At 43.4% G+C, this 24663-nt stretch overlaps 1 protein-coding gene across 1 annotated transcript in view; it reads left to right on the top strand.

The window, feature by feature from the left end:
* GPR19 (G protein-coupled receptor 19) overlaps positions 1-16878 on the top strand; it is a 34151-nt gene extending 17273 nt beyond the window's left edge. Inside the window, exon 2 of the mRNA XM_029599806.1 lies at positions 13930-16878. Coding sequence (XP_029455666.1) covers positions 13952-15202 — 1251 coding nt within the window. The 5' untranslated portion in view covers positions 13930-13951 and the 3' untranslated portion in view covers positions 15203-16878. The remainder of the gene's footprint in view (positions 1-13929) is intronic.
* The last annotated feature ends 7785 nt before the right edge of the window (positions 16879-24663 follow it).

Raw genomic sequence — 24663 nt, 5'->3', positions numbered from 1 at the left:
AGGATTAAAAGACAGCTGCAATTATGGCTGAAGAGCCGGGAATGTTTGCATATTTGTCCTGTGCTGGGGCGGGTATGCCTGGCTGATTCCCACATATGTAATATTCTTATGGTCCTACGTGCATGGGGGTGGGGAACTTGCCGGATTGGCTGGCACAAACTCTGCCTCTAAATCCTTGCAGGATGGGAGTATGTGTGCAGTGGAAATGGCACTTGGTATGTTCCACTATGGGCCAGGGGGGAAGCTTTTACCCTGAGCCACTTTTTTTTGTTGTTATTAACACGAGTGTCACTTCCTGTATGATCATGTAAGTCATTTTGTTGTTTTTGCACCAGACATATGCACAATGACACTCAAATAAAAAAAAAGTCCAGTTTTCTCCAGAACCATTGCTATTACTGGAGCCCAGAACTATATAATAAGAGACCATTGCATTCAGAAGAGATGTGTGCATTCATTTTAAATGTCAGGAGCATTATCAACAATATTTGGTATGTCATGATTGTCATTTCTAAATTAAAATGATGCAAAAAAAAAAAAAAACAACCCCAAACAATTTATTTTTCATTTGTATCACATTAGAATGTGCAATTTGCAAATAGTAGGCTCTAAAAACAAGAAACAGAAAGCAAACAAAATAAATTACAATTCAAAACAAAAAAATTATGAAGTGAATGAAAATAAATGAAAACAAAACAAAACAGGGAAGGAAATGAATATGTTTAGCATGCACACCCCTAAAGTACTGATGGATAGCAGACACTTCCAGTTTATTCTAGAGAAGGCTCACCCACCCTTAAGCTCCTTCCTCAAATCACAGTCTACTGATTTGTTTTGTTTTTTGTTGGTTTTTTTTACTATTTTTAACTGATATCCACAATGAATATGCATGAGATAGATTTGCATACATTGGAAAACCAGTGGATGTAAATCTACCTCATGCATATTCACTGTGGCTATCCTGAAAACCAGATTGGTTAGGTGTGCCTCCAGGAGAGAGTTGGGAAAGACAGTTTTAGGACCAGGTGGAATATTTGCAGTGTCGCCTTTTCATACAGGGGCGGATTTTAAACCCCCTGCTCACGTAAATCCGGACGGATTTACGCGAGCAGGGCCCTCCCGCGCCGGCGTGCCTATTTTGCATAGGCTGCCAGCGCGCGCAGAGCCCCGGGACTCGCGTAAGTCCCGGGGTTTTTGAAAAGGGGCGTGTCGGGGGCGGGGCCTAATGACGCGCTGTTTCGGGGGCGGGGAGTGGCATTTTGGGGGCGGGGGCGGGGGCATGCCGCTGGCCCGGGGGCGTGGTCGAGGCCTCCGGACCAGCCCCTGGGTCAGATGATGGCGCGCCAGCAGTCTGCTGGCGCGCATTGATTTATGTCTGCTTTGGGCAGGCGTAAATCACAAAATAAAGGTAAGGGGGGGGGTTTAGATAGGGCCGGGGGGTAGGTTAGGCAGGGGAAGGGAGGGAAAGGGGAGGGCAGGCGAAAAGAAAGTTCCCTCCGAGGCCGCTCCGATTTTGGAGCGGCCTCGGAGGGAACGGAGGCAGGTCCTAGTTTTTCTCAGTGTTAAAGCACTATGGTCTCAGAGATGTTTATATCTTGGTAAAAGCATTATATACTGCTCTGCCTGGGAAAGTGCTGGTAAAATGGGATAATTTTGTCCTCCTTCATTATAGGTAGAGGGACAAGGCAGGGGTACCCTCTGTCCCCATTTTTATTTGACCTTACAATTGAGCCTTTGGCACAAGCTATAAGAAACTTGGGGAATATAGAGGGATTTAAAATTAATAAAATGTATTTATATGCAGATGATACTTTATTATATCTGATCAACCTATCGAAATTCCTTCCAACATTGATGGATGTAATAGATAAGTTTGATATAATTTCTGGATATGCCATAAATTATTCTAAACCTGAGTTGATGTCCAGGGGAGGTTGATAAATTGCAAAATGCCCCTACAGGGTTCAAATATCTTAACATATGGATATCTAAAGAATACTCAAAACTCTATAAAGATAATTACACTCCCATATTGAATATAATATAAATGATCTCCGTAGCTGGTCCTCCTTGCCCATTTCTTTACTAGAACAAGTGAACCTGATCAGGATGGCTATACTTCCGAGATTGATATGCCCGTTAGAGATGTGAATCGTGTGCCCGATCGTCTTAACGATCAGGTTCGGATGGTGGGAGGGAAAAATCGGATCGTTAGAGATTGTGAATTGGAATCGTTCCGATTCCAATTCACATTGTTAAATTTTTAGTGAGGCCTGAGCAGATAAACAAAACCCCACCGACTCCCCCCCCCAAAAAATGTTAAATTACCTGGTGGTCCAGTGGGGGGGGGGTCCCCGGCGCAATCTCCCGCTCTCGGGCCATCGGCGCCATTTTGGCTACCACTGATAAAAAGGCGCCGATGGCCCGAAAAAAACCCCCACCCCGACCCTTTTCAAATTACCCCTTTGCTTCTCCCACCCTCCCGACCCCCCCAAAAACATTTTAGATGTACCTGGTGGTCTAGCGGGGGGTCCAGGAGCCATCCCTTCAATCGTGCCGGTGCCGGTGCTGGAGGTTTCAAAATGGCGCCGATCGCCTTTGCCCTTACCCTGTCACAGAGAGCGACCGTCGCTCCCTGTGACAAGGTAAGGGCAAAGGCGATCGGCACCATACTGGCAGTCGATCGCCTTTGCCCTTACCCTGTCACAGGGAACGACCGTCGCTCCCTGTGACAAGGTAAGGGCAAAGGCGATCGGCACCATACTGGCAGTCGATCGCCTTTGCCCTTACCTTGTCACAGGGAGCGTCGGTCGCTCCCTGTGACAAGTTAAGGGCAAAGGCGATCGGCACCATACTGGCAGTCGATCGCCTTTGCCCTTAGCTTGTCACAGGGAGCGATGGTCGCTCCCTGTGACAAGTTAAGGGCAAAGGCGATCGGCGCCATTTTGAAACCTCCAGCACCGGCACCAGCACGTTTGAAGGGATGGCTCCTGGACCCCCCGCTAGACCACCAGGTACATCTAAAAGGTTTTTGGGGGGGGGCGGGAGGGTGGGAGAAGCAAAGGGGTAATTTGAAAAGGGTCGGGGTTGGTTTGTTTTTTTTCGGGCCATCGGCGCCTTTTTATCAGTGGTAGCCAAAATGGCGCCGATGGCCCGAGAGCGGGAGATCGCGCCGGGGACACCCCCCCCCCCCACTGGACCACCAGGTAATTTAACATTTTGGGGGGGTTCGGGAGGGTGGGGGAGTGTAAGGAATTTGTTTTAAAAGGTCGGGGTGGGTTTAGAGGTTGTGTTGGTGTGCCGGTTTTCCCACCCTCCCCCAAATAATTCCCGTGCCCTATTTAACGATACAATATAAATGCTCCTGACGATAAATCGTGGGCATTTGTATTGTATCGTGTTCTCTAACGGTTTAGAACGATTTTAAAATTATCGGATGATAATTTTAATCGTTCAAAAACGATTCACATCCCTAATGCCCGTTAATGCATCTTCCCTGTGATGTCCCTGTTGTGACCCTGCGCACCCTTAAGGAGGAAGTGTCTAGTTTCATATGAAAAGGGAAACCTCCTAGGTTAAAATATAATGGTTTGGTGAAACCTAAGGAGGCAAGGTGACTGGGTCTTCCAAATTTCCAATGATATTATTGGGCATGTCCATTAACATGTTTGGGGGCATGGATGGGAATTGATCCTCTGTAACCATGGTTCTCCCTGAAGGAAGGAAGTATGAGAGGATGTAGCTTGGCATCCTTATTGCAGATATACTGAGAGCAGTTCAAAGAGATCATCCAATACACTCAAGGTCTGGAAGGTTAAACAATATATTGTATCTTTAAGTGCTCCCAGATCATCTATGACTTCCTTGTTAAGAATTCCAACTCTTTTGCAATGTACCTTCTCTCCTGATATGCGGCAATGGGAGGATGGAGGGTTGTGGTTTCTTGAGCAGATACTGGAAGATAGGAGACTTTAAAACATTTACAGACCTGCGGGAAGAGTTTCAGATACTGGTTGTCACTAGGTATTTATATTTACAACTGTGTAAAGACATTCAGACAATAGCTGTTATAGACCCCCCTCCTGGGAGGAGTGTGAAGGAGTTGAGGGGGTGCCATGCTGTAAAGTACGGGCAAACACTTAATTACGGTATTTAACCTGATGTTCAGGTCCGAGCTGTGTGAGTGTGGTACCTCAGACAAACTTATGTGAATATGAAACTCTGATCTGAAAGCGGATTGGAAGTCTATAAGGCCAGCCACTAGGTGTATCACAGTTTGTAGCAAAGGTTAGGCATTATAGCTCAAATTATTAAAACCAAATGTATCAAACACCTGGGGTTTTTTGACTGAATTCAGTAATTCTAGCAAATATTGCTGGAGAGGATTTGGGCAGATGGGCACTTTTATGGATATGTGGTGGGAGTGTGGTGAAGTACAACTGTTTTGGATGGAGGTGTTGAACCACATTTCTAGGATTTGTAAACAGAATTTTGTAGGTGATGTGTTGTTATTTCTTTTGGAAATGTGGCCTAACAAGTGGAAGATGCAAGGACACAGGAACCTTGTTGGACATTTGCTACATGTGGCGAGACTGACGATTTCCCAAATGTAGAAAGACTCCCCCAATTTTCAGAGATGGGAAAGTAAAGTGGCAGATATCACTATGATGGAGAAGTTGACCTATCTGCTCTGCATCCAGATGGAGGGACCATATTGGACTTGGCGGGGAGAGGATCTGGTTAATTAAGTTTGAATTGTTATGTAGACTCTAAAGAAAGATACTAAGTAGAAAATACTGCCTATGTTTAAGATAGAATTTTGGTTAATAATGTTCATGTACTTTTGCCAGCAAGTGATGAGCCTGTTTCAGAACACTGTTGGAAAAACAAAAATAAAAAGTTCTATATAACAAAAAGAAACTGTGTACTGCGCATAGTTATACTCAACTAATTACATCGGCCTCTGAGTAAGCTGTTAAATTTATGAATCGCCTCTTCCCATGGGGCTACAAAGCAATGAACAAGTAAAATATAAACACTAGTCCTATGACAAACAACAAATAATTACATAGAAACATAGCAATGACAGCAGAAAAAGACCAAATGGCCCATCCAGTCTGCCCAGCAAGCTCCCACACTTATTTTCCCATACTTATCTGTTTCACTGACCACCAAGTTCAGGACCCTTGTTGGTAACTGTTTGATTTGAATTTCCTGTCACCCCCTGCCTTTGATGCAGAGAGTAATGTTGGAGTTGCATCAAAGGTGAATCGTAAAGCTTAGTAGTTAAGGGTAGTAACCGCCGCATCAAGCAAGTTACCCCGATGCTTGTTTACCCAGACTGCACAGATCAATGCCTTGTTGGATGTTGTCTGAATGTAAATCCTCTTTTCCATATTTCCCTCTGCCGTTGAAGCAGAGAGCAATGCTGTATATGCATTCAAAGTGATGTATCAGGCTTAACTCATTTAGGGTAGTAACCGCTGCAATAAGCAAGCTAACCTCATGCTTATTTGTTTACCCAGACTGTGTAGTTCAGTCCTTGTTGGTTGTTGTCTGAATGCAAATCCTCTTTTCCACATTTCTCCTTGCCGTTGAAGCAAAGAGCAATGTTGGAGTTGCATTAACCCTGTGAAGGCTTATTAAGTAAGGGTAGTAATCACCAGGTAGTAGCCACCATTCCAGCAAGCCATCCCCATGGCTCTTCTCTTCATTCCCATCTTCTAGGTTCTGAGCTACTTCCAGTGGCTGTGACCCCCCTGCTGACATTATCTGGCTGTGACCTTAAAGCCGAGGCCTCTCACTAGAGAGAGGTCTTTCTTGAAGGGACAAACCTAAGAGGGTTGCTCCTTTGGGAACTCCATTAGGATTGACTGGGAGGGAGTGGGTTTAAATTGGAGCACTGGATTTTATACTATTTATGAGGTGGGTTGGTAGGGTTTTAGTAATGTCAATAATATTGTTTGATTTTTAGGATGTATAATGTTTATTATATTTTGAGATTGTATATATTATTGTTTTTTATGATTATGCATTTTGTTATTTTATTATACTTTGCATTTATATGCTGTTTTAGCCACTTCAGTCCCTTTGCAAAAAGGGAGAGGCAGGATATAAAAATTATTGTAATGTAATAGCAATACTAAGGACCAAATAAACTGAAGCTTTGCATTAATTTCCTTAAGGGCTAAGTTGCTTTAGTATCCTGCACAAATGGGCGTCAGTCAGATGGCTCTGTCAGCATCTTGCATATAGTCTAAGCTACTAAAGAATAATAAAACTCACCTGGTTCTGCTGCATACAGTGAGGATAATTTCTGTACCCTTCAGTCTCCTTTTTATTTAAAAGGAAGCTTCTAGGAGGTTGTATCTTAAGAATTTAATATGTTTTCTTACTTTTCTTGAGACAGACAGTACTAAATATGTTGCGTCAGGTCAGGACTGATCCCTCAGAGGCATACTACTAGAGATATTTTAAACACAAAATCCTGTCCCAAGAACTTTTTTCATTGTCTTGTAGATGGCAGAGCCCTGAAACATTCCCTTCTTCACTCTATGTGCTAGGCACGGCGAGTTGTGACTTGATTTAGTGGTATTATAGTCTGTGCCATATGGCCCCACACTGTGTAAATATCCCAGCAGCTCGGGCGTACACATGGCAGGCAGTACCGGGAAACTGTCCAGGGAGACGTCCCTGACATCTGCAAAAGATTAATTTGTATCAAAATACAATATGAAAGAAAAGCAGAAAAGAAAATGAACTGCAAGAGGACAGCAGACTGCACCGTTGTTGCCCTTGGAAGTGGTAGACCGCATATGGGGATCCTCCAGAGAAAGCTCCACCACCTATCAGAATATAACACCAGAACATAAATTATCTCGTGTCCAATAACGAACACACCATTTCTGTTCTATTGGATGATATGGCCACCAGCTACTGCACTTCTTAGCTAGTGATACGGATGATCCACAAAGCAGTTGTATCTTGTGCATTGAATATTCTGGAGACACAGGAGGTTATGTTTGAAGTTTTCCATTAATATCTATCTGCTAGGGCAGGGATATGATATCCCATGGCAACACACAGAGAATTTTATTAGTATCATTTCCCTTGTACAAAGTGAATCAAAGTGTACAGGACAAGCAGAGCATCAAAGGGGCACATTTCTCTGTTCACAGAAAAGTTAATTTGTTGTGCAGCATGCCACATCTGGATGCCACAGTCTTAGAATCAGAATGGACAAGAGCCGTGTAAGCTTTTCGTTTCCGTTATAATCTAAAACTACAGATAAAAGGAAACTGCCCTTGCCGTATGCACTGCAATGTGTCAGAAGTACGCACAACAAGACCTAGTCCTCATCCTGTAGCAAATCTTCATCATCCTTACTTCACCCAGGTTAGACAAAAGCACCTGTTCTGGTGACATTATAAATCACAGTCACACTATCTTTTCCTGGGTCTGCCTGGATCTCTTCTTCCTGAAGGTCAATCTTTTTGAAGAATCTTCCATATCTCATTCTTTCTACATGCTATTCCCATTGTCCTTTATGATATCTGAGTTCCTCATTCACAGAATAGTGAACGAGAAAAGTTCTTTACTTAGCTTTATTCCTAATTCTAATTTATCTGTCACCTCCTTTATCTTAAGCATCGCATTTCTGTTCCCTGGTTGCTGCTAATGTCTTTATTATGCATAACTCATGTTTCAGATCCATTAGGAAAGTGTTGGTGCCTCCATAACATTATCAAATTAAAGTTGTGTTTCTCTTCTAGTTTTCCCCTTTAATGTCCTGTGGATCAAGGGCAGCAGAACACCTTTTTGGTTGGATGGGCCATGCAAATTGCTCTCCAACTCTGCCCCCCAACTCCACTCCCAACTCTGCCCTTTGTTTACAATTAATGTCATTCTTTTTTACATACATTCTTCATGTAAACCATATAAAATGTAAATGATTATTATTAAATCAATGAGGAGGTGGGAATAGGGAGAAAGAACAAGGGTAGGGAGAGGAAGGGGCTTAAAGGAAGGGCAAGGGGCTGATAGCAAGAGACATCGGGGATAGTGGGTGAGAGGAAGAGCGGAAGGGAGAACGGGGGGATGGGGGATAGAGGTGGGGTGCTGAGGGGAAAAGAGAAGAAGGCTGATAGCAAGGGGAAGGGGCTGGTGGGAGGTGAGAGAAAGGAAGGTACTGGGGGCAGGAATAAAGAGGAGTTGACTGAGGGGAGAGACCTGCCCTCACAAGAAAAGTGATGAAGGCTGGTGGCCCCAATATAAGATGGTATTATGTTGAGGCTGCCAAGCCTGTGTCATTTTTCTTGTGAGAGGTGAGTAGTGTTGGGGGAAACAGGGAGGAGGGGAAGGGGTGTGAGCAGGGAAAAGACAGGGCAAGAGGTAGGTGAGAGCTGAGGAAAGAAGGAGAAGGGGGGTTGAAGGGGGAAGAGGAGGTGGAAGAGGGAAACTGAAGTAAGAGGAGGAGGTGGGGACAAAGGGAGAGTGAAAGGGTAGGGAGAGAAGGGGTCTGAGGAGAGAGGACAAGGCAGAGATCAAGGGCAAGAGGTGGTGGGAATAGGAGGTAAGGGGGATGGGGAGAGCGGTGGGATGCTGAAGGGGTGAACGGAGAGGGCTAGATGCAGGAGAAGGAGTTAGTAATGGGAGAGAGGCTGAGAAGAGAGAAATCCTTTCCTCTCTCTCTCTCTCTCTCTCTCTCCTCTACCACCAGCCCCTTTCCCCTGCTCCCTGACTTCTCCTCCCCCCCTTGAGAACCCCACCATCCTATTCTTCTCCTTTCAGCCCTTCCTCTCCCCCTATTGCTCCTCATTCTCTCCCTCTCTTCAGCCTCCCCCCTCCTTCTCTCCCTCCTGGCTCTTCCTCCTTGCCCTGCTCCCACCCCTTGTTTTTTCTTCTCCCTTCTCCCACCCCCACTCTCTTCTTGCTCTTTCTCCATCCTGCCTTCATCTTGCTGTCCTCTAGCACCTACCCCCTGGTCTTCAGCTCTCTGTCTTCCCCATCCTCTTCCCCCCCTCCCCCCGGAGCACTGCTGAGGCAGTTCAGGTCCAATGGCAGCAGCAGCAGCAATGAAGATGGCCCCATGGCAACACAGAAGGAAGGACCAGCAGCGACAGTAGCAGCAAGGAAGAATAGGTCCAGCAGTCAGAGCAGCAAGGGAAGGCAGGTCTGTGGCGATGGCAAGGCAAGGGGAGGGAAAGCCAATCTGGTGGTGGTGGAAAGAAAAAGCAGGCCCAGCAGCAAAGAGGGCTTAAATGGGCTGGTGCTCTCTTTTAAGCTTGCTCATGGCGGAAGGTGCAACTTCTGCCACGAGTAAGAAAGCACATAAGAGGAGTTCATGGTCACCCAACCTGTTCCAATGCCCATGCTATGGATGATACCACAAATTGATTGCAATTGATGTAATTTGATATCTCATTGTTATAAACAGGAAATTCATATTCAAAACCTCAAGAATATGGAGGTTTATTTATATTCTGCTTTTTGCACTTCAAAGTGAATTACATTCAGGTATTGTAGGTATTTCCCTAACCCCAGAGAGCTTACAATCTAAGGGCCGGATTTTCTAAACTACCATGGCTTCCTGAATCCCAGCGCTAATGGGGGGGCGGGGGGGGCAAAAGGGGGGGGGCCTGCGAAAGCCGGCAGCGATCTCACCTCCGCGGTGCTATCGCTGCCAGCTTTCGCACCCAATAGCGCCATCGTAAAAGGTGGTGCTATTGGGCGCACTACTGGCGGCGATAAGGGGCCTTACCTTTTCGCCGTCAGCGAAGTTTCCACAGTGTCCGCCTCTTCCGGTGCTGATGCAGCCCTGACTCCGCCCTGATCTAGGGATCACACACAAAAAGGGACTTTTCGCGTGCGATATCAATAGAAAATTTCCCACTAAGTTTGCATCTAAGGCAATGAAGGGTAAAGTGACTCACCCAAGGTCACAAGGAGTAATAGTGGGACTCAAACCATGATCTCCTGTATCACAGCAGACTGCTTTAACCACTAGGCTACTCCTCCATTCCTAGAGGTTATAAGTTATCCATGTAAATGGCAAGTTTTTCAATACTGAGCCGCATATCTGGCTAAATTTTAGCTGTTTAAGTAATTTGGTGTTTTAGGATGTTCCAAAATTATCCAGCTAACTTAGCTAAGTTTCAGTTATATCTGGCTAACCCCTAGATTCATCAAATGCTATAAATATAGCAGAAATAGCACCTGCGATACAAAAATGGGCGTGGTTAGGCTAATTTCCTATCTTCTGCATCAGCAATTTCCTCAAAGTGCGATACGATATCACAGCGTATATGCTGGCAGTAACCAAACCTAATGTAGAAGCAATATTTCTGTACAGAACTTTGATGGCAATCACCAATTCCAACACTGTGAGCCAGATGTTCTAAAGGGTTTTTGTTTTCCCAATTTGGTGTCCGTGGGGAAAAAATGCTTTGCACATCTGGACATGTATTTTGACTTAGTGACACTGATTATGGATTGTGTCCCACTTCCTTCTGCATGCTCTAGTTACTGCCTAGCTATGTGTAGGAAAATGCAGAATAGCCTCTGCTGACAAACCATCTCTAATTATAATGTGGAAGTACAGAATACACCCAGCCTATTCTAAAAAGGCTCCACTGAAAATACTTCAATTGTCTGCAGAGGGAGAGCATACCAGAGGAAGTGTGTGCATAACAAATTCTGTTATGATAATATCTAATAAGAATATAAATTGCCACTAAGATACTCTGATGAAACCATATGCCAGGAGGCCAAATATTAATGATAATATACCAGATGCCTGCAATGACAGATTCTCCTACGTTAGCAAGGAGCATGATTTTTATTTTAGATATGACATACTGACAATGATCTCAGTCTCCTCTTCTGTGCAAGGAATTTCATAGCAGCTCATTTTCTTGAAGCCCTGTTTCCTTGTCCCTCAATAGCATTGCAGTCTGCTTTGTTGCTTGTACTCAAGGCTGTTTCATGTCCATCCTCAAAGGCTGCCCTTCATTTTTTTTGAAACACAGATGAAAAGCTTCTTGCTTGCAATAATTAAAGAAGACTTGGAAGCATAGACTAAACTGTAACACTAAGATGTACTGTATGTGGGTCACCTTGAATAGGAACATGAGGCTTTCCTGATGACTGCCTCATGTATCTATGTGAATGAAGCAGAGATTATCAGGTTTAAATGTCAGCATGGCGGGCCTGGTCTATTGAGGCAGATAAAATGAGTTCCAATTATAAGTAGCGAGGAGTAAGCATTAAAATCAGTCATGAGGGTTTTTGGACACTAGGCTGTGTTGTGCTCCTGTTTCATTACTGCTTCCCACTGAGGTTTGTGGGATTAGATGGTTTTGTTCTTATTTTGTCTTTATTTGTTGTTTTATGTTATTGATTGGTCTTGGTATGAATATTTATGATGATGTCATCCAATATGTTATCATGTAAATATGACTAATTTTTCTTTTGAAAGGCTTCTTAAATTTGTTGTATGGTGCTTTTATTTTGAATATGTTTTGGATTATGAACTTATCTCTGAGTGGTTCTTGGATAGGTGAGATATAAATTAGAAAAATAAACAAATCAGTTTGTGAGTTATAGAAACACTACCCCTCTCTTATGATGTAACCTTTCCCTAAGGAAGACAGCTTTTTTTTCTATTGGCATTACTGTGTAGTTGCAATTATTTTATTATTGTATGAAACTCTGACCACTGAAGAAAAACTGAACTGAGTATGATTAGAATATGGCCAGATATTTAGTGGCGCAACCAGACTCACTGAAATGTATATTAATTCATTGAAAAATTATTTTTTCCATCACATAGCCACCCATTTCAGTTGCGTACAATTAACGAATTTCACTTCCGTTTTTCTTGCCTTATGATTATGTTGCATATTATTTTGATCTGTGAACTCTCTCTACATCTTCTTAAGTGAACAATGGAAAAAAAAACCACACCAAATAATACCACATTTGAGCTCTGCTAACCTTTCTTTTATTGCAGTTATCTGAGCTTCCCCTTTACTGTTAAAAGAAAGTGAGCTCAGTTGAACTTGAAATTCTAAGCAGGAGAAAGGTGTAATGCCTTGTTTACTCCAGTGATGTGCTGGAGGATGCTCCCAGGAACCCCCCCCCCCCCCCTTAAACTCTTTTATGACTGTCCCCTCCCCTAACCATAGGGTCTCGTCAAGTGGCGTACCACTGACAAGAGCCCCCTTCATAAGAAATTGATAACTGGAAGATCCCCTGGGTAAGATGTCAGTGGGACATTGTTGCTCTATTCCTGCCATTAATAAACAAGATCAGTTTTCAAGGAAGTTTTCAAATGCGTATCCAAGGTACATCCAATCCCCTCGATCAATCAGTGAATCATCGACCTTTTGGGCTCCTGCTAGGCACTTGTGTCCTGAACTAGCCACTCTTGGAAACAGGATACTGGGCTTGATGGACCTTTGGTCTGACCCAATATGGCAAACCTTATATGTTCTTAAAGTTATGCAGTGTATTGCACAGAGAAAACGTTGCCTCTTTCCTCCCCAAAGGCACAGACAAATGTTCGAAGTATACCTTCACCTCTTATTTTTACTGCTAGACATTGCTTAATATATGCTAAATTATGTTAGCACTTCATAACATTATGAAGCTATTAAAATATACATGATTTCCCTCAATCCTACCTCCTTTTCAACTCCTTGGGAAATAACATTGAACTTTTTTTTTTTCTCATCTGCTCGGCTTGAGGGCCAAACAAATCAAGGTACCTTTCTAATAAAGTGAATTGTAAAGAGCTTTGATTGACTTGGGAGCCAATTAGCAGTAAACCTGTACATTAGTAGAGACTTGCAACACAGAGCCTTATACATAGTCCCTTCTAAGCTAAGCACTTGAGCAATCACTCATACATTTTGGAGTGCCGATCACAGGTTTTATATGGTCACTTGCATGTTTATTTTTCTTTGTGCTATATACTGAAATGAAATGCTAATACTGGTATTCCAAAATTGATGCTCATATGTATTTATTTATTTAAAATCTTTTCTATACCGTCGTAAAGGTGGGTACCGTCACAACTGTTTACAGTAAGGCACATAAAGTAATGCAATTAAAATCTTTCAGTTTACATAGGTGCCATAAGGTTCGGTAACATAGGTTTTTAATAAATGTAAATTGATAAATGTGAAAAACATCATGTCCAGGTCAATTCTATAGCAGTTTTGAGTACAAGACTCGTTTTATAATTGTAACTTATCCTTTAGTGATGTGCTCTCTATTAAAACAAAAAACAAAAAAAACTACACACTTGGTGATTACTGTTGTGTGTGTGTGGGTGTTCCTTGCGCTTCCCTGGTTTCTATTCTTCCTTCTCTTTTTGAAAAGCTTGTTTAAACAGCCAGGTTTTTAGATTTTTCCTAAATGTTTTGTTTTCTCTTTGTACCCTTAACTCCAGGGGCATGGAGTTCCATAGTATGGGTCCCGCTAGGGATCATGCTCTCTCTCTTACCTGGGTTAGTCGTGCTGTTTTGACTGATGGAATAGTTAGGAGGGCTTTGTTGGCTGCTCTTAAGTTTCTGTTGGGGATGTGTACACGAAGGGCCGTGTTTAGCCAGTCTGCGTTTTCGTTGTGTATTAATTTGTGTATGGTGCAGAACGTTTTGTACTGTATTCTTTGTTCATGTGCAAATGTGCATACACCTAGTAACTCCTTGGAGGGAACATTGGTCTTAATATCAGCACTTCAGAATTAAAACAGGCTGTCATTTCTCATGTACCGTTCTGATTAATTTTTATATCTTGATCCGTAAGGAGGGTGGGGGAGGGAGGAGGTTTCCAAGCCTTTTCTAAATTAGGCCCAAATATCATTTTAGTTGGGTAAAGATTCATTGGTTTTAGTGACATACTTCCCACTTTTCTTTTTTTATGCAGGGCTCAGAAGGAGAACGTGAATATGGTGTTTGCGCGCGGAATGGATGACAACAAACCTTCATTTTCCATTCCAACAGTACTTCTACCACTGCAAAACAGCAGCCACCCTGACGCCCCAAAGCTCCTGGGAGGCAATGGCATGGCCAGTCTATATAAGGAGAGCAGCAGGTCTGAGAAGAACGGCACCGTCTTACAGCATCCGCTGCTGCCTAGAGAAATAGCAGCAGCAAGTGTGATTCTGGGGACCATCTGGCTGGTTTCTGTGTTTGGAAACTCTCTTGTGTGCTTAGTGATCCACAGGAGCAGGAGGACTCAGTCGACCACCAACTATTTTGTGGTGTCCATGGCATGTGCGGACCTCCTCCTCAGCATGGCCAGTACCCCATTTGTGTTGCTGCAGGTCACCTCCAGCAGGTGGGTACTTGGCAGTGTCATGTGCAAACTGGTCAGGTATTTCCAGTACCTTAGCCCTGGCGTGCAGATCTATGTCCTGTTCTCCATATGCCTTGACAGGTTCTACACCATCGTGTATCCTCTGAGCTTCAAGGTTTCCAGGGAAAAAGCCAAGAAAATGATTGTGGCATCATGGATTTTTGATGCAGCTTTTGTATCTCCTGCCTTGTTTTTCTATGGCTCAGACTGGGGCAACCACTGCAACTTTTTCCTGCCTTACTCATGGGATGGCGCCATCTACAGCATCATCCATCTCCTGGTGGGGTTTTTGATCCCCTCCATTCTTATCATTTTGTTTTATCAGAAGATCATCAAATACATCTGGAGGATTGGTACTGATGGTAGAACTGTGAGGAGGACCATGAACATAGTGCCGAGGACAAAAGTGAAAACCATCAAGATGTTCTTGATGTTGAATTCCATTTTTTTGCTGTCATGGCTACCTTTTTATGTGGTTCAGCTCTGGCACCCTGATGAGGCAGACAGCAGGAAGAGCTCCTTGGTGTTCATGGCTGTCACCTGCATATCATTCAGTTCTTCAGCCTCCAAGCCCACCCTGTACTCAGTGTACAATGCAAACTTTCGAAGAGGAATGAAAGAGACCTTCTGCATGTCATCCATGAAATGCTACAGGAGCAATGCCTACACCATTACCACTAGTTCAAGGATAGCCAAAAAAAATTATGTAGGAATATCAGAGATCCCTGCACCAGCAAAAACAATTACCAAAGACTCTATCTATGACTCCTTTGACAGAGAAGCAAAAGAGAAAAAGCTTGCCTGGCCAATCAACTCAAACCCACCAAATACTTTTGTTTGACTCCTTTCATTAATTGTTATGCAGTACTAGGCAGTGTTTTTTCAGTTTCAGCCTTTCAGGTTCTGTTTCCAGTGTTACTATTATTTGTGAAGTAAGTGATTGTAAAGGCATTCTGACGTTCACCATACAAACTGCCAATTCTTTAGTCGCAATGGACTCCAGGCAATCAGCTTTGGTTGGTGAAGTTAAACTGTCCAGCAAAAGATTTAAAAAAATAAGTAAAGAAAAATAAAAATAATTTTTAGTGAAAATAAAATTTAAAAATATATTTATATTAGCCCAAGAAACTTTTTCAGTTTTCATTTTCATCAGCAGGAATGAATAATTCTGTTTATCTAGTTTTTGCTAATTTTAGTTAGCTGAAAAAACACTGGCACTAGATATTTGTTTTTGGAGCAGATGGATATTTACATATTTTTGCATATAACCTGTTGGGGGGGATGTATTTTATTTTGTTAAATGCATTGGTTTTGCTTTGTATACTAATTATTTTGTAATTAAGTCTTGCTTCTTTTATTATTATTAATTTTAACCCATTACCTTAAAAGGTTCCTTACCTTTGAAAGCCATCATCCCACAAGTAAAAGACAAGAAGAAACTGATTGTCACAGCTTTACATTAATCTTCAAGTTGCAGTCTTAAACAAACCTCAAGTCCTAATTTGCTGGGATTTTTTTTTTTTTAAAGAAATTGATTTTCAGTTTCCTTTTGCAATCTTTGACATCTTTTGAGGCTTTTCCCTCTGTCCATAAAAAGGAAACACAAGTCAGCTTTCTGCCATGATAACCACCAGAAAGTAATAATATTCCAGCTTTTTGAAATCTGCAGGAAATTCACACAAATCTTCATGGGAGACAGCGAATCATGGCATCTGGTTGGTAGCTGGTGCATTCCTGAGACCCTTCACCATTCTTTTGGCTATTACCAATCAGAAGGAAGATGCCTGGTCCTCATTAACCTTCCCCAAGGTGTTGATCTCTTGTCTCAGTAGCTTTTACAGTATACTTGTTGAGGAGTTCTTGAAGACAGGGTAGGTTGGCATGTGCAAGCCACAGAGACCTCATAATCTAATTACTGACATATTCTTTGCTGTGTGCCTTACAAATCATACCCTGTGTTAGAGCCCAGTAGACTGTGAGCATGCACCATGGAGACGAGAAGCCTTTCTCAGTTTCTGCCTAACAACAGCAGCTCTGCTGATTACAGCCTACTGGAGAGAGGAATTCTACATCTGGTTCACTTAAAGGGCTGTACCCCTGCAATGGCACAATCACTGCACTTTACCTCCTGCCTTGCAGGAAATATATCAGCTTTCAGCATGTTATGCACCGCTAAAGTCCATTCTCCAAGAGGAAATGGATAATATACAATTATGGAAGAATAATGAGGCTGATCCTTCTGCCGAGGCAGTGATGTTTCGTACCGTCCCACTGTGGTCCCTCGCTAGAAGAACTCAAACGATCCTTGGTTATAACCTGTCCTCTCTCCTTCCCTCCCCCAAAAGTAATTCTTGTGCAGTGTGTGTTATGCCAGTCCAGCTCCGCTGTAGTAAATTCTCTTTATAAACAAGCACTCCAGACAATTTCATTTCCCAAAGATTTTCTTTCTCTGCAGCAGAACAGCCACAGAGTGTTTCACCTTGAATGTTAGAGGAGAAAGGTACAATAAAGGCATCATTTTTATGATATAGATTACCATGGTGGTGTACTTTAGTCCAAAATGTGATATATTAAACATTTGTTAGCAATTCAAACTTCTTTATAATATGCACGGCCTGTATGTATCAGCAGGGGAGGGGCAGGGAATATGTTTTATACCGGGTCATCTATTCCAGGAGGGAAAAGTAGAGATTTAGATTTGCTTACCACTACTTCATGGCCTTTGGCATCATTTGACCCACTGAGATGCCAAATGTACAACAGAAGATTTCACCCTGCCCTGCACACTTTAACTGGTCTAGACACAGAAAAATGATCTGAGAATCCATAAGTATTACAGCTGCAATCTTATCAGAAAAACTGAACACATTCAAAAGGGTGAAAGGTTTGTGCCCTTTCGGCAACTTGGAGAGCCTGCCCAGTGGCTTAGTAACAGTGCTGTGTGTGCTGCCATCTGGGAAAGCTGGGTACAGTTGCCCAACCTGGCTTCTGCGGCTCAACAGCAGCACCTGCAGGGCAGATCCAGGTTGTACAAATACCTTATTCCTGAGGGAGCTGCTGACGGTGGCTCACAACTGAGGACTATGGTTGTAGTGACTGAGCTAAAACTGAAGAAAGAGGGTGAAGGGGGGATCCAGGGTAATTGTAAATAAAGGCTCTTAATATCAAAGCTATGGTAGAGAATGGTTGTTAAAAAAAAAAAAAAGAAAGAAAGAAAGGTGAAAAGACCACAGACCTGAACGATCGCTATTTGGAAGATATTGGCTTCAGTTTCCTGCACAGAATGGTTCTGAAAGATGCCAGCAGCAGTGGACACCAGAGTTCAGTTTCTACATGGGCACGGTATTGCTGGGCGGTAGCAATGCAAAGCTTTCTTATATTGCAGTCTATCTGACTAGCCTTAGCCTTAAGCGGTGGGGTGAGGCATGGGGGGTGACAGTGCAAGATATAATTTCCATCCCAGATCAGTCCAGGAGTGCTTGCCTTGAGCAGGGAGCATTAAAACAAATGGCACTCAGCAAGCTCATTTCACGTAAAAGCCACACTACAGTACTGCCTGAATAACCAGGTGAACTGATGAAACATGGACCTGATGGGATGGGTTAGGGGTAACTCCCTGTGTTACCAAACAGGAGCTTCAGATTTCACGTCAAACTCCTTGGGTCCGAGGGCCAAGAGCAATAATCTCATAACTCTTAGGAAAGCTGATGTAGACTTCATTGTTCAGTGACATTGCTATGTCTTTGGTTAGAGCCCTGCATTATGATTTACCTGTGACATGAATTCAAGACTCCCCTCTGCCAAGGACTGCATCATCTTGGGCAAATTATATTATTATCTCACTGTTTCTCTGGAACTCAGTTGAAAACAAGGCATTCATTTTAATCTGGCTTTCCCAATCAACACATTCATGTTTCAATGGCCATTTCCTGATAGCTTGAGTTAGAGAACGGCTTTTTTTTGACAGAAGTATGCACGGGTCAGTTTTAAAGACCTGCAAACAGCTTTGATAGTCAGGATAAGCCAAATATGCAAATTAACTTGTTCTTGGAACACATTTATGCAGGTAGACTCTAGGAATATTCATTATGGGTATCCTGAAAAAAAAAACCAAATGTTTGTGGAGATTGCAGCTTCAAGAAAAAGGCAATTGCTTCGGCTAAGACCCTTCATGTGTGTCATTATGGTAAGAGATTAACATGGAACGAGAATCTCGATCAGTGATTGATAGTTTCTGTCATGATAGTGATGAAGGTGTAGGACAGGCTAAGGTTAGATCTGGATTGAGAGGTCTCTAAAAATGATAAAAGGGAGTCAGTCTGATAGCGGAATGACAGAAGTGCTGTGTCCTGCCATATGGGTGACCTGGGTTCATTTTCCAAGTAGGTTTTAGGATCATCTGGCCAGCCGACACTGGGCATACTGGGAAGGCAGCATTTACAGCTGCTGGTGGGGGAGTAGGGAATATTGGTTATTATGCAACAGACAGTGACCAGGCATAGGGTGCACACATTCTGGGTTCTGGAGGGCACAGTAGCCTTTGGGCCCTGACTGGGCTGACCCTAGATGGGCTGCGGCAAAACAACTGGAGCGGGTCCCTTCTGAGGAGCAGGATGGGGGAGTGGGGGATCCCCCTCTGAAGCTGAAGAGTGTATGTTTGGAATATCTGCCACTGAACCTCTTTGCTTCACAGGCTGCTACAGCTCTTGGCCTTCTGGCCATCCAGCACACTTCTCCCACTAGTTTCTGTAGTGGAGATGGGGAGGAATGAGACGTGACATTGAAATGTGAATACATGCGCTGGGGGTAGTGCCGCTGAGCAGTATAGGGCCTGCTGAAGCACTGGAATCAGGGTTATTGTCCCAGTTCACCCCCCCCCCCCCCCCCCCCCCCAGGATGGCCCTAGTCAAGGACTGTAGCCCTAGACAAGGTGGAGAGGGGTGTTTGAAAAATGAGGGTGGGAAAAGCAGGGTTATTGTGAATGAAGGCTCATGGTATCATAGCTCGAGCTTCTGATCTTAGGTGTTTATAAATTGCAAATGTAGGTGTTTTTTATTTCAGGCAATTAGATGTATTTGGAGGGGACTAAAATAGGTGTTTTCAATGTTTTCATGATGCAAAATAGAAGTTTACATATATGTTTAGGATGATTCAATTTAATAAGGCATAAATCAATTAATATTCAAATATTTACATGTCCGTGTTAGGTATTTGGGTGGGTGTAGTTAGGGTGGTAGGGATGTGGGGTTGTGGTATTGACTAGGGGTGTGGTTGTGTGTGGCTCCCCCTGCACTCCCTATGTCTTCTCTTTGCTCCATCCTCCCACTAATCCTTTTGTCACTCCTTGGGCTTGGGCTCCTCGCCAATCTGCTCCTCCCAAGGTACCTCTTTTTTTTATTAGGCAGTGAAGCTTGGGCTCCCTGCTAGTCCCACTTTGATGACATCATCCGGCCACTGCTCTTGTGTCTTTTTTTGCCTCGCTTGAGGGCAGCGGCCGGATGATATCATTGGAGCTCCCCAAGAAAGGCCTATTTTGGGGGATTTTTGGTTAGAACTGAAAAACCCAATTTCCCCATTAGGATTTTTTTGTTCTAACCGAAAATCATAAGCCCCAGTCATAGCCCATTCAAAGTTGATTCCTACTGAACTGGAAGCCCAAAGGACTAGGAGGAAAGTATGAGGCCTCCCTCTCCTCTACCACCCAAATAAAAAATAAATAAAAGAAGAAAATCACAGATCAAAGTGGGGACATTGTGATAGTTCACATAAGAGTTGCCAAACAACCAAAACATCTGGACAGATTTTTCTTATAGAACTGTATTTTATTTTTTTTTTTTTAATCGGCAAATTTGGAGAAAAAAAATAACACTATGGGAAAGTCAAGGTAAAAATCCTGAACTGTCACAAGTATCTTCTTTTGTGTTAGAAGTTTTCTTTACTCAGATCATCTCCAAAACTTACAAGAACATTAGGAAAGGGGTTGGAACTCGAAAGGTTGTTTGCAGAACCCTGAGCATGTGTTTACTCCTAAGTCACATAAATACTACATCGCAGCAAAAGACTGAACAGACTTCACTGAAACAGAGAATCATGAAAAGCAGGAAGGGGGGAAAAAAATCACCTAAAATGCAACAGCCTAGACTCTATAATGCAAATTCAGAAAGCTTTATTGGCATGACAATGATACAGATCTTGCTAAAGTAATATGCAGAATGATGAAAATAAAGGGTAAGAAACGAGAGGAAAAAAATTACCAAATGGTAATGTCAAATAGCGGTACAGGTTACAGAAAGTACAGCATCAGGGACGTGTCTCAGGTTTTGGTCCGTATTGGGCCTGGATGGGTTTCATTTCTGGCTGGCCTGGTGGCAGGATACCACAGATTTTGCTGCTGTAATCGCATGACAGCCAGAGAATACAGCTCTAAGAGGCTAAATATCTCTTACCACTAAGTGGCGCTGTGGTCTCCGGGTTTGTTTGGATAGCTGTTAAAGATGCTTGTCACATCAAAGATGTCGGTCAAGTACTGGTGGCATAGCAACAAGAAAACAAGAGCTTTTTTAAAACCCCCGAGTGCTGTATGAAAAGACAGCTGCAGGAGGGAGAAACGAGACAGAGCAAAGGGCTACAATGAATACAAACTCTAGAAATTAGCACTTGGGTGATAGTTTTTAAATAAAAAAATCTTTCCTTAAAATGTAATATATTTTTGCCTATCTGAGAGAAGCAGAAAAGGGAGAAGATAGTGGCTAGTAAATGAAGGAGTTCTTCTGACTGATGGAGTGAGTTCTGCATCTAAAGGACAACAGTTATATATTCTGTTGATATAACATTAATTACATTTTCTTTTAATCATCTTTATTATCAAATGTTTTATAGTCTACACCAAAAATTGCAAAGTGTACAACACAATGGGGCAGATTTTTAAAAAGTACGCGAGTGCGTACTTTTGTTCGCGCACCCGGCACAAACAAGAGTATGCCGGATTTTAATAGATACGCGCGTATCTTTTAAAATCCAGGGTCGGTGCACGCAAGGCTGCGCAAATCGGCAGCCTGCGCATGCCGAACCGCGCAGCCTGCCTCCGTTCCCTCCGAGGCCGCTCCGAAATTGGAGCGGCCTCGGAGGGAACTTTCCTTCCACCTCCCCCCACCTTCCCCTCCCTTCCCCTACCTAATCCACCCCCCCAGCCCTATCTAAACCCCCCTACCTTTATTATAAAAGTTACGCCTGCCTGAGGCAGGCATAACTCACGCGCACCGGCCAGCTGCCGGCATGGGATTCCCCAGCCCCGGAGCAGTTTCGGAGGCCTCGGCCACATCCCTGAAACGCCCCAGGTCGGAACCATGCCCATGACCCCGCCCCCGGAATGCCTCCCGATGACGCGTCACCGTGCCACGCCCCCGACACACCCCCAGGAAAGCCCCGGGGCTCACACGCATCCCAGGACTTGTGCGCGCCGCCGAGCCTATGCAACATAGGCTTGGCGCACGCAGGGGGTGGAAGGGGCAGCTTTTCGGGGGTTACGCGCGTACCCCTTTGAAAATCTGTTCCACTATGACCAATATAAAAAAAAAAGCTGAGAGAGAACAAAGAAAACATCAAGTACTAATTTCAGGCCATTGTGGTTTAGATGTTGTCAGAGCTTCTGTGATGTCATCCACCCGCTGTGAAAGCAGTGTGCTCTGTAACATTGGAGGCCATATCTCAAAAAGGACAGAGACTGGATGGAAACAGTCCAGAGGAAGGCGACCAAAACAGTGTGGGTCTGTGTCAGAAGGTTTACGAGGAGAGGCTGAAGGATCTGGATATGTACACCCTGGAAGAGAGGAGGTGCAGGGGAGATATGATACAGACCTTCAGATACCTGACAGGTATTAATGATGCACAAACTTCAAACCTTTTCTGCTGGAAAGGAAATGGTAGAACTAGGGATCACCATATGAAACTCCTGGTGGGGGGAAAGACAACTCAGAACCAATATCAGGAAATATTTCTTCACACAGAGGGTGATGGATGCTTGGAGTGCCCTCCCAGAGGAGGTGGTGAAGATGAGAACAGTAAATTAATTCAAAAGGGCATGGTACAAATACTGCGGATCCCTAAAGAAGAAGAAAGAGGGGTATAACATTTCTGCATGGGGGTAATCTGCACAGAATGGAAGTTACTACCCTTAACAGAACACATGGGGGAAACCTGCACGGTGCAGCAGTTACTGCCCTTAACAGAATGCATGGGGGTAACTTCCATGGCATGGCAGTTACTACCACAAGCACATTGCTGGGCAGACTGAATGAACCATTTGGTCTTTATCTGCCATAATTCCTATATTACTATGATTGGTTAGAGATGGGCTGTTGCATCATTACATTCCAATTCCAGTGAGAGGTTTAATGATCTAAAATCAAATTTAAAATGTATATGTAATATACACACACACTCTCGCTTGCTGTCTCTTGCAGTCTGTCTGGGAAATCTCTTAACACTTTCAGAAAACGATCAGCTCTTCTATAGGATTCTGCTACCTAGTGGCAAAACAAGAACAATTTATTGTATACATTGGCTCCAAATTATGGAGTTCATTTGAATATCTTACTGTATATTACTGTATATTAATATCTTACTGAATATATTACTGTATCAGCATTTCACTTGTTGAAAGACACATCAACAAAACGTATTCCCAGTATCAATTTTAAACAGTGTTTTGGCCTTGGAAGTCAGAACCCATCAATTGGCTATGCACTATGTAGGAGACTGAGCCGTCAAAGCTTGGCCTGCCAGTGGTTCTCAGATTTTGATTCTCAGTCCATAGAAGCACAGTAGTCATTAGCCAGTGGATGGAGTGCAATTGCTCATAGGGTATGCTTTGGCTGGCCGTCAAAGCTCTCCTAGTTGATTCAAACCTTAGAAATGCAGCGTAACATAGGAGACAGGAAATTAATCTCTTGTATGTCCTGCCCATACAATTTCTCAATGTTCTGCTAGGTGTGGTCTAGGCATGTCCACCTTGCTCAGTTGCTGTGACAATTATCAGTGGCCCCTGCCAAGTGTTCTCTTGCCGAAATATTCTCCTTTCCAGGTGGCATGGGCAGGAAAGCTGCCGAGGAGAGGATTATTTATTTATTTATTTATTTATTTAAATCTTTTTCTATACCATCGTTAAGGTGGTTACCGTCACAACGGTTTACAATAAGGCACAAAAGTAATGCTATTAACCTCTATCAGTTTACACAGGTGCCATAATGTTCGGTAACATAGTTTTAATCAAAGTTAGTTAAATGAGTGTGAACACTATCATGTCCTGGTCGATTCTATAGCAGTTTGAGTCGGGACTCATTCTATAAGTAATTTATCCTTTACTGATGAATTCCATTCATCAGTAAAGGATAAATTATCAGATTAGGCCAAGGGGTAGGTATTTGCAGTTACTACCCTTAACATGAGGCATGGGATTACTACCCTTAACCAATAAGCTATGATTTCCTTGAACCTGCAACATTGCTCTCCGCTTTGATGGCAGTGAGGGTGAGGGAGATGGAAGAGGAATTGGATTCAGATGACAACCAACACAGGCCCTGACTTTTACGGGCTGGGGAACTGATACACAGACATAAGAAACAAAGCACATGACTGCTTCTACAGCCAAGCCCATAAGCAAAGCACATGAAGCAGCACTGTCTGAATTTTCAAGAAGGTTCATCAACCAGTAAAAGAGAAACATGGGGATAACCTGCACAATACAGCAGATACTACCATAAGAAGCTTGCTGGGAAAACTGGATAGGCCATTTTGGATCTTTTCTGCCATCATTACTATGTTATCCATGACTTAAATAGTTGCAGCCATGGCACCTCCCCTTGTCTTGACCCCTCCCTCTTGCCAAAAGTTCTAGGCACCCCTCGGGACTCTTCCTAAACTGCCCCATCCCACCCACCTGTTCTGCTTCCCTCCTCTCTTTTACACCCCCCCCCCCCGACACCTTTGTCTGCATACAGAAGCTGTGATGGTGTGTATGGTCATCGTCTGTGTTGTGGCTTTGCAGCTCGCTTGCCTTATGGAGTAGCTGATGCCGTGATAGTTTTGCAAACATTTTGACCAAAACTTGCAGTTTTGCCCAAGCCACAGCTTAAAATGGGAATAGATGGAGGCAGGAGCACACACAAAACTGAAGAAAAAGATAGATACTCAGAATGTTGCAAAAGGAAAGGATCGGAGAACATGGAAGATATAACGATAAGTGAGTGTGGTGGAAATCCACTAGCGAATTTACTTATAAAAAGAAATAATAATGGATCTCAG

The sequence above is a fragment of the Rhinatrema bivittatum genome, chromosome 4 (genome assembly GCF_901001135.1).
Source record: "Rhinatrema bivittatum chromosome 4, aRhiBiv1.1, whole genome shotgun sequence".
Lineage (NCBI taxonomy): Eukaryota > Metazoa > Chordata > Amphibia > Gymnophiona > Rhinatrematidae > Rhinatrema > Rhinatrema bivittatum.
Note: the sequence above shows the minus strand (reverse complement) of the source record. Positions and strands in the feature narration are given on the sequence as shown.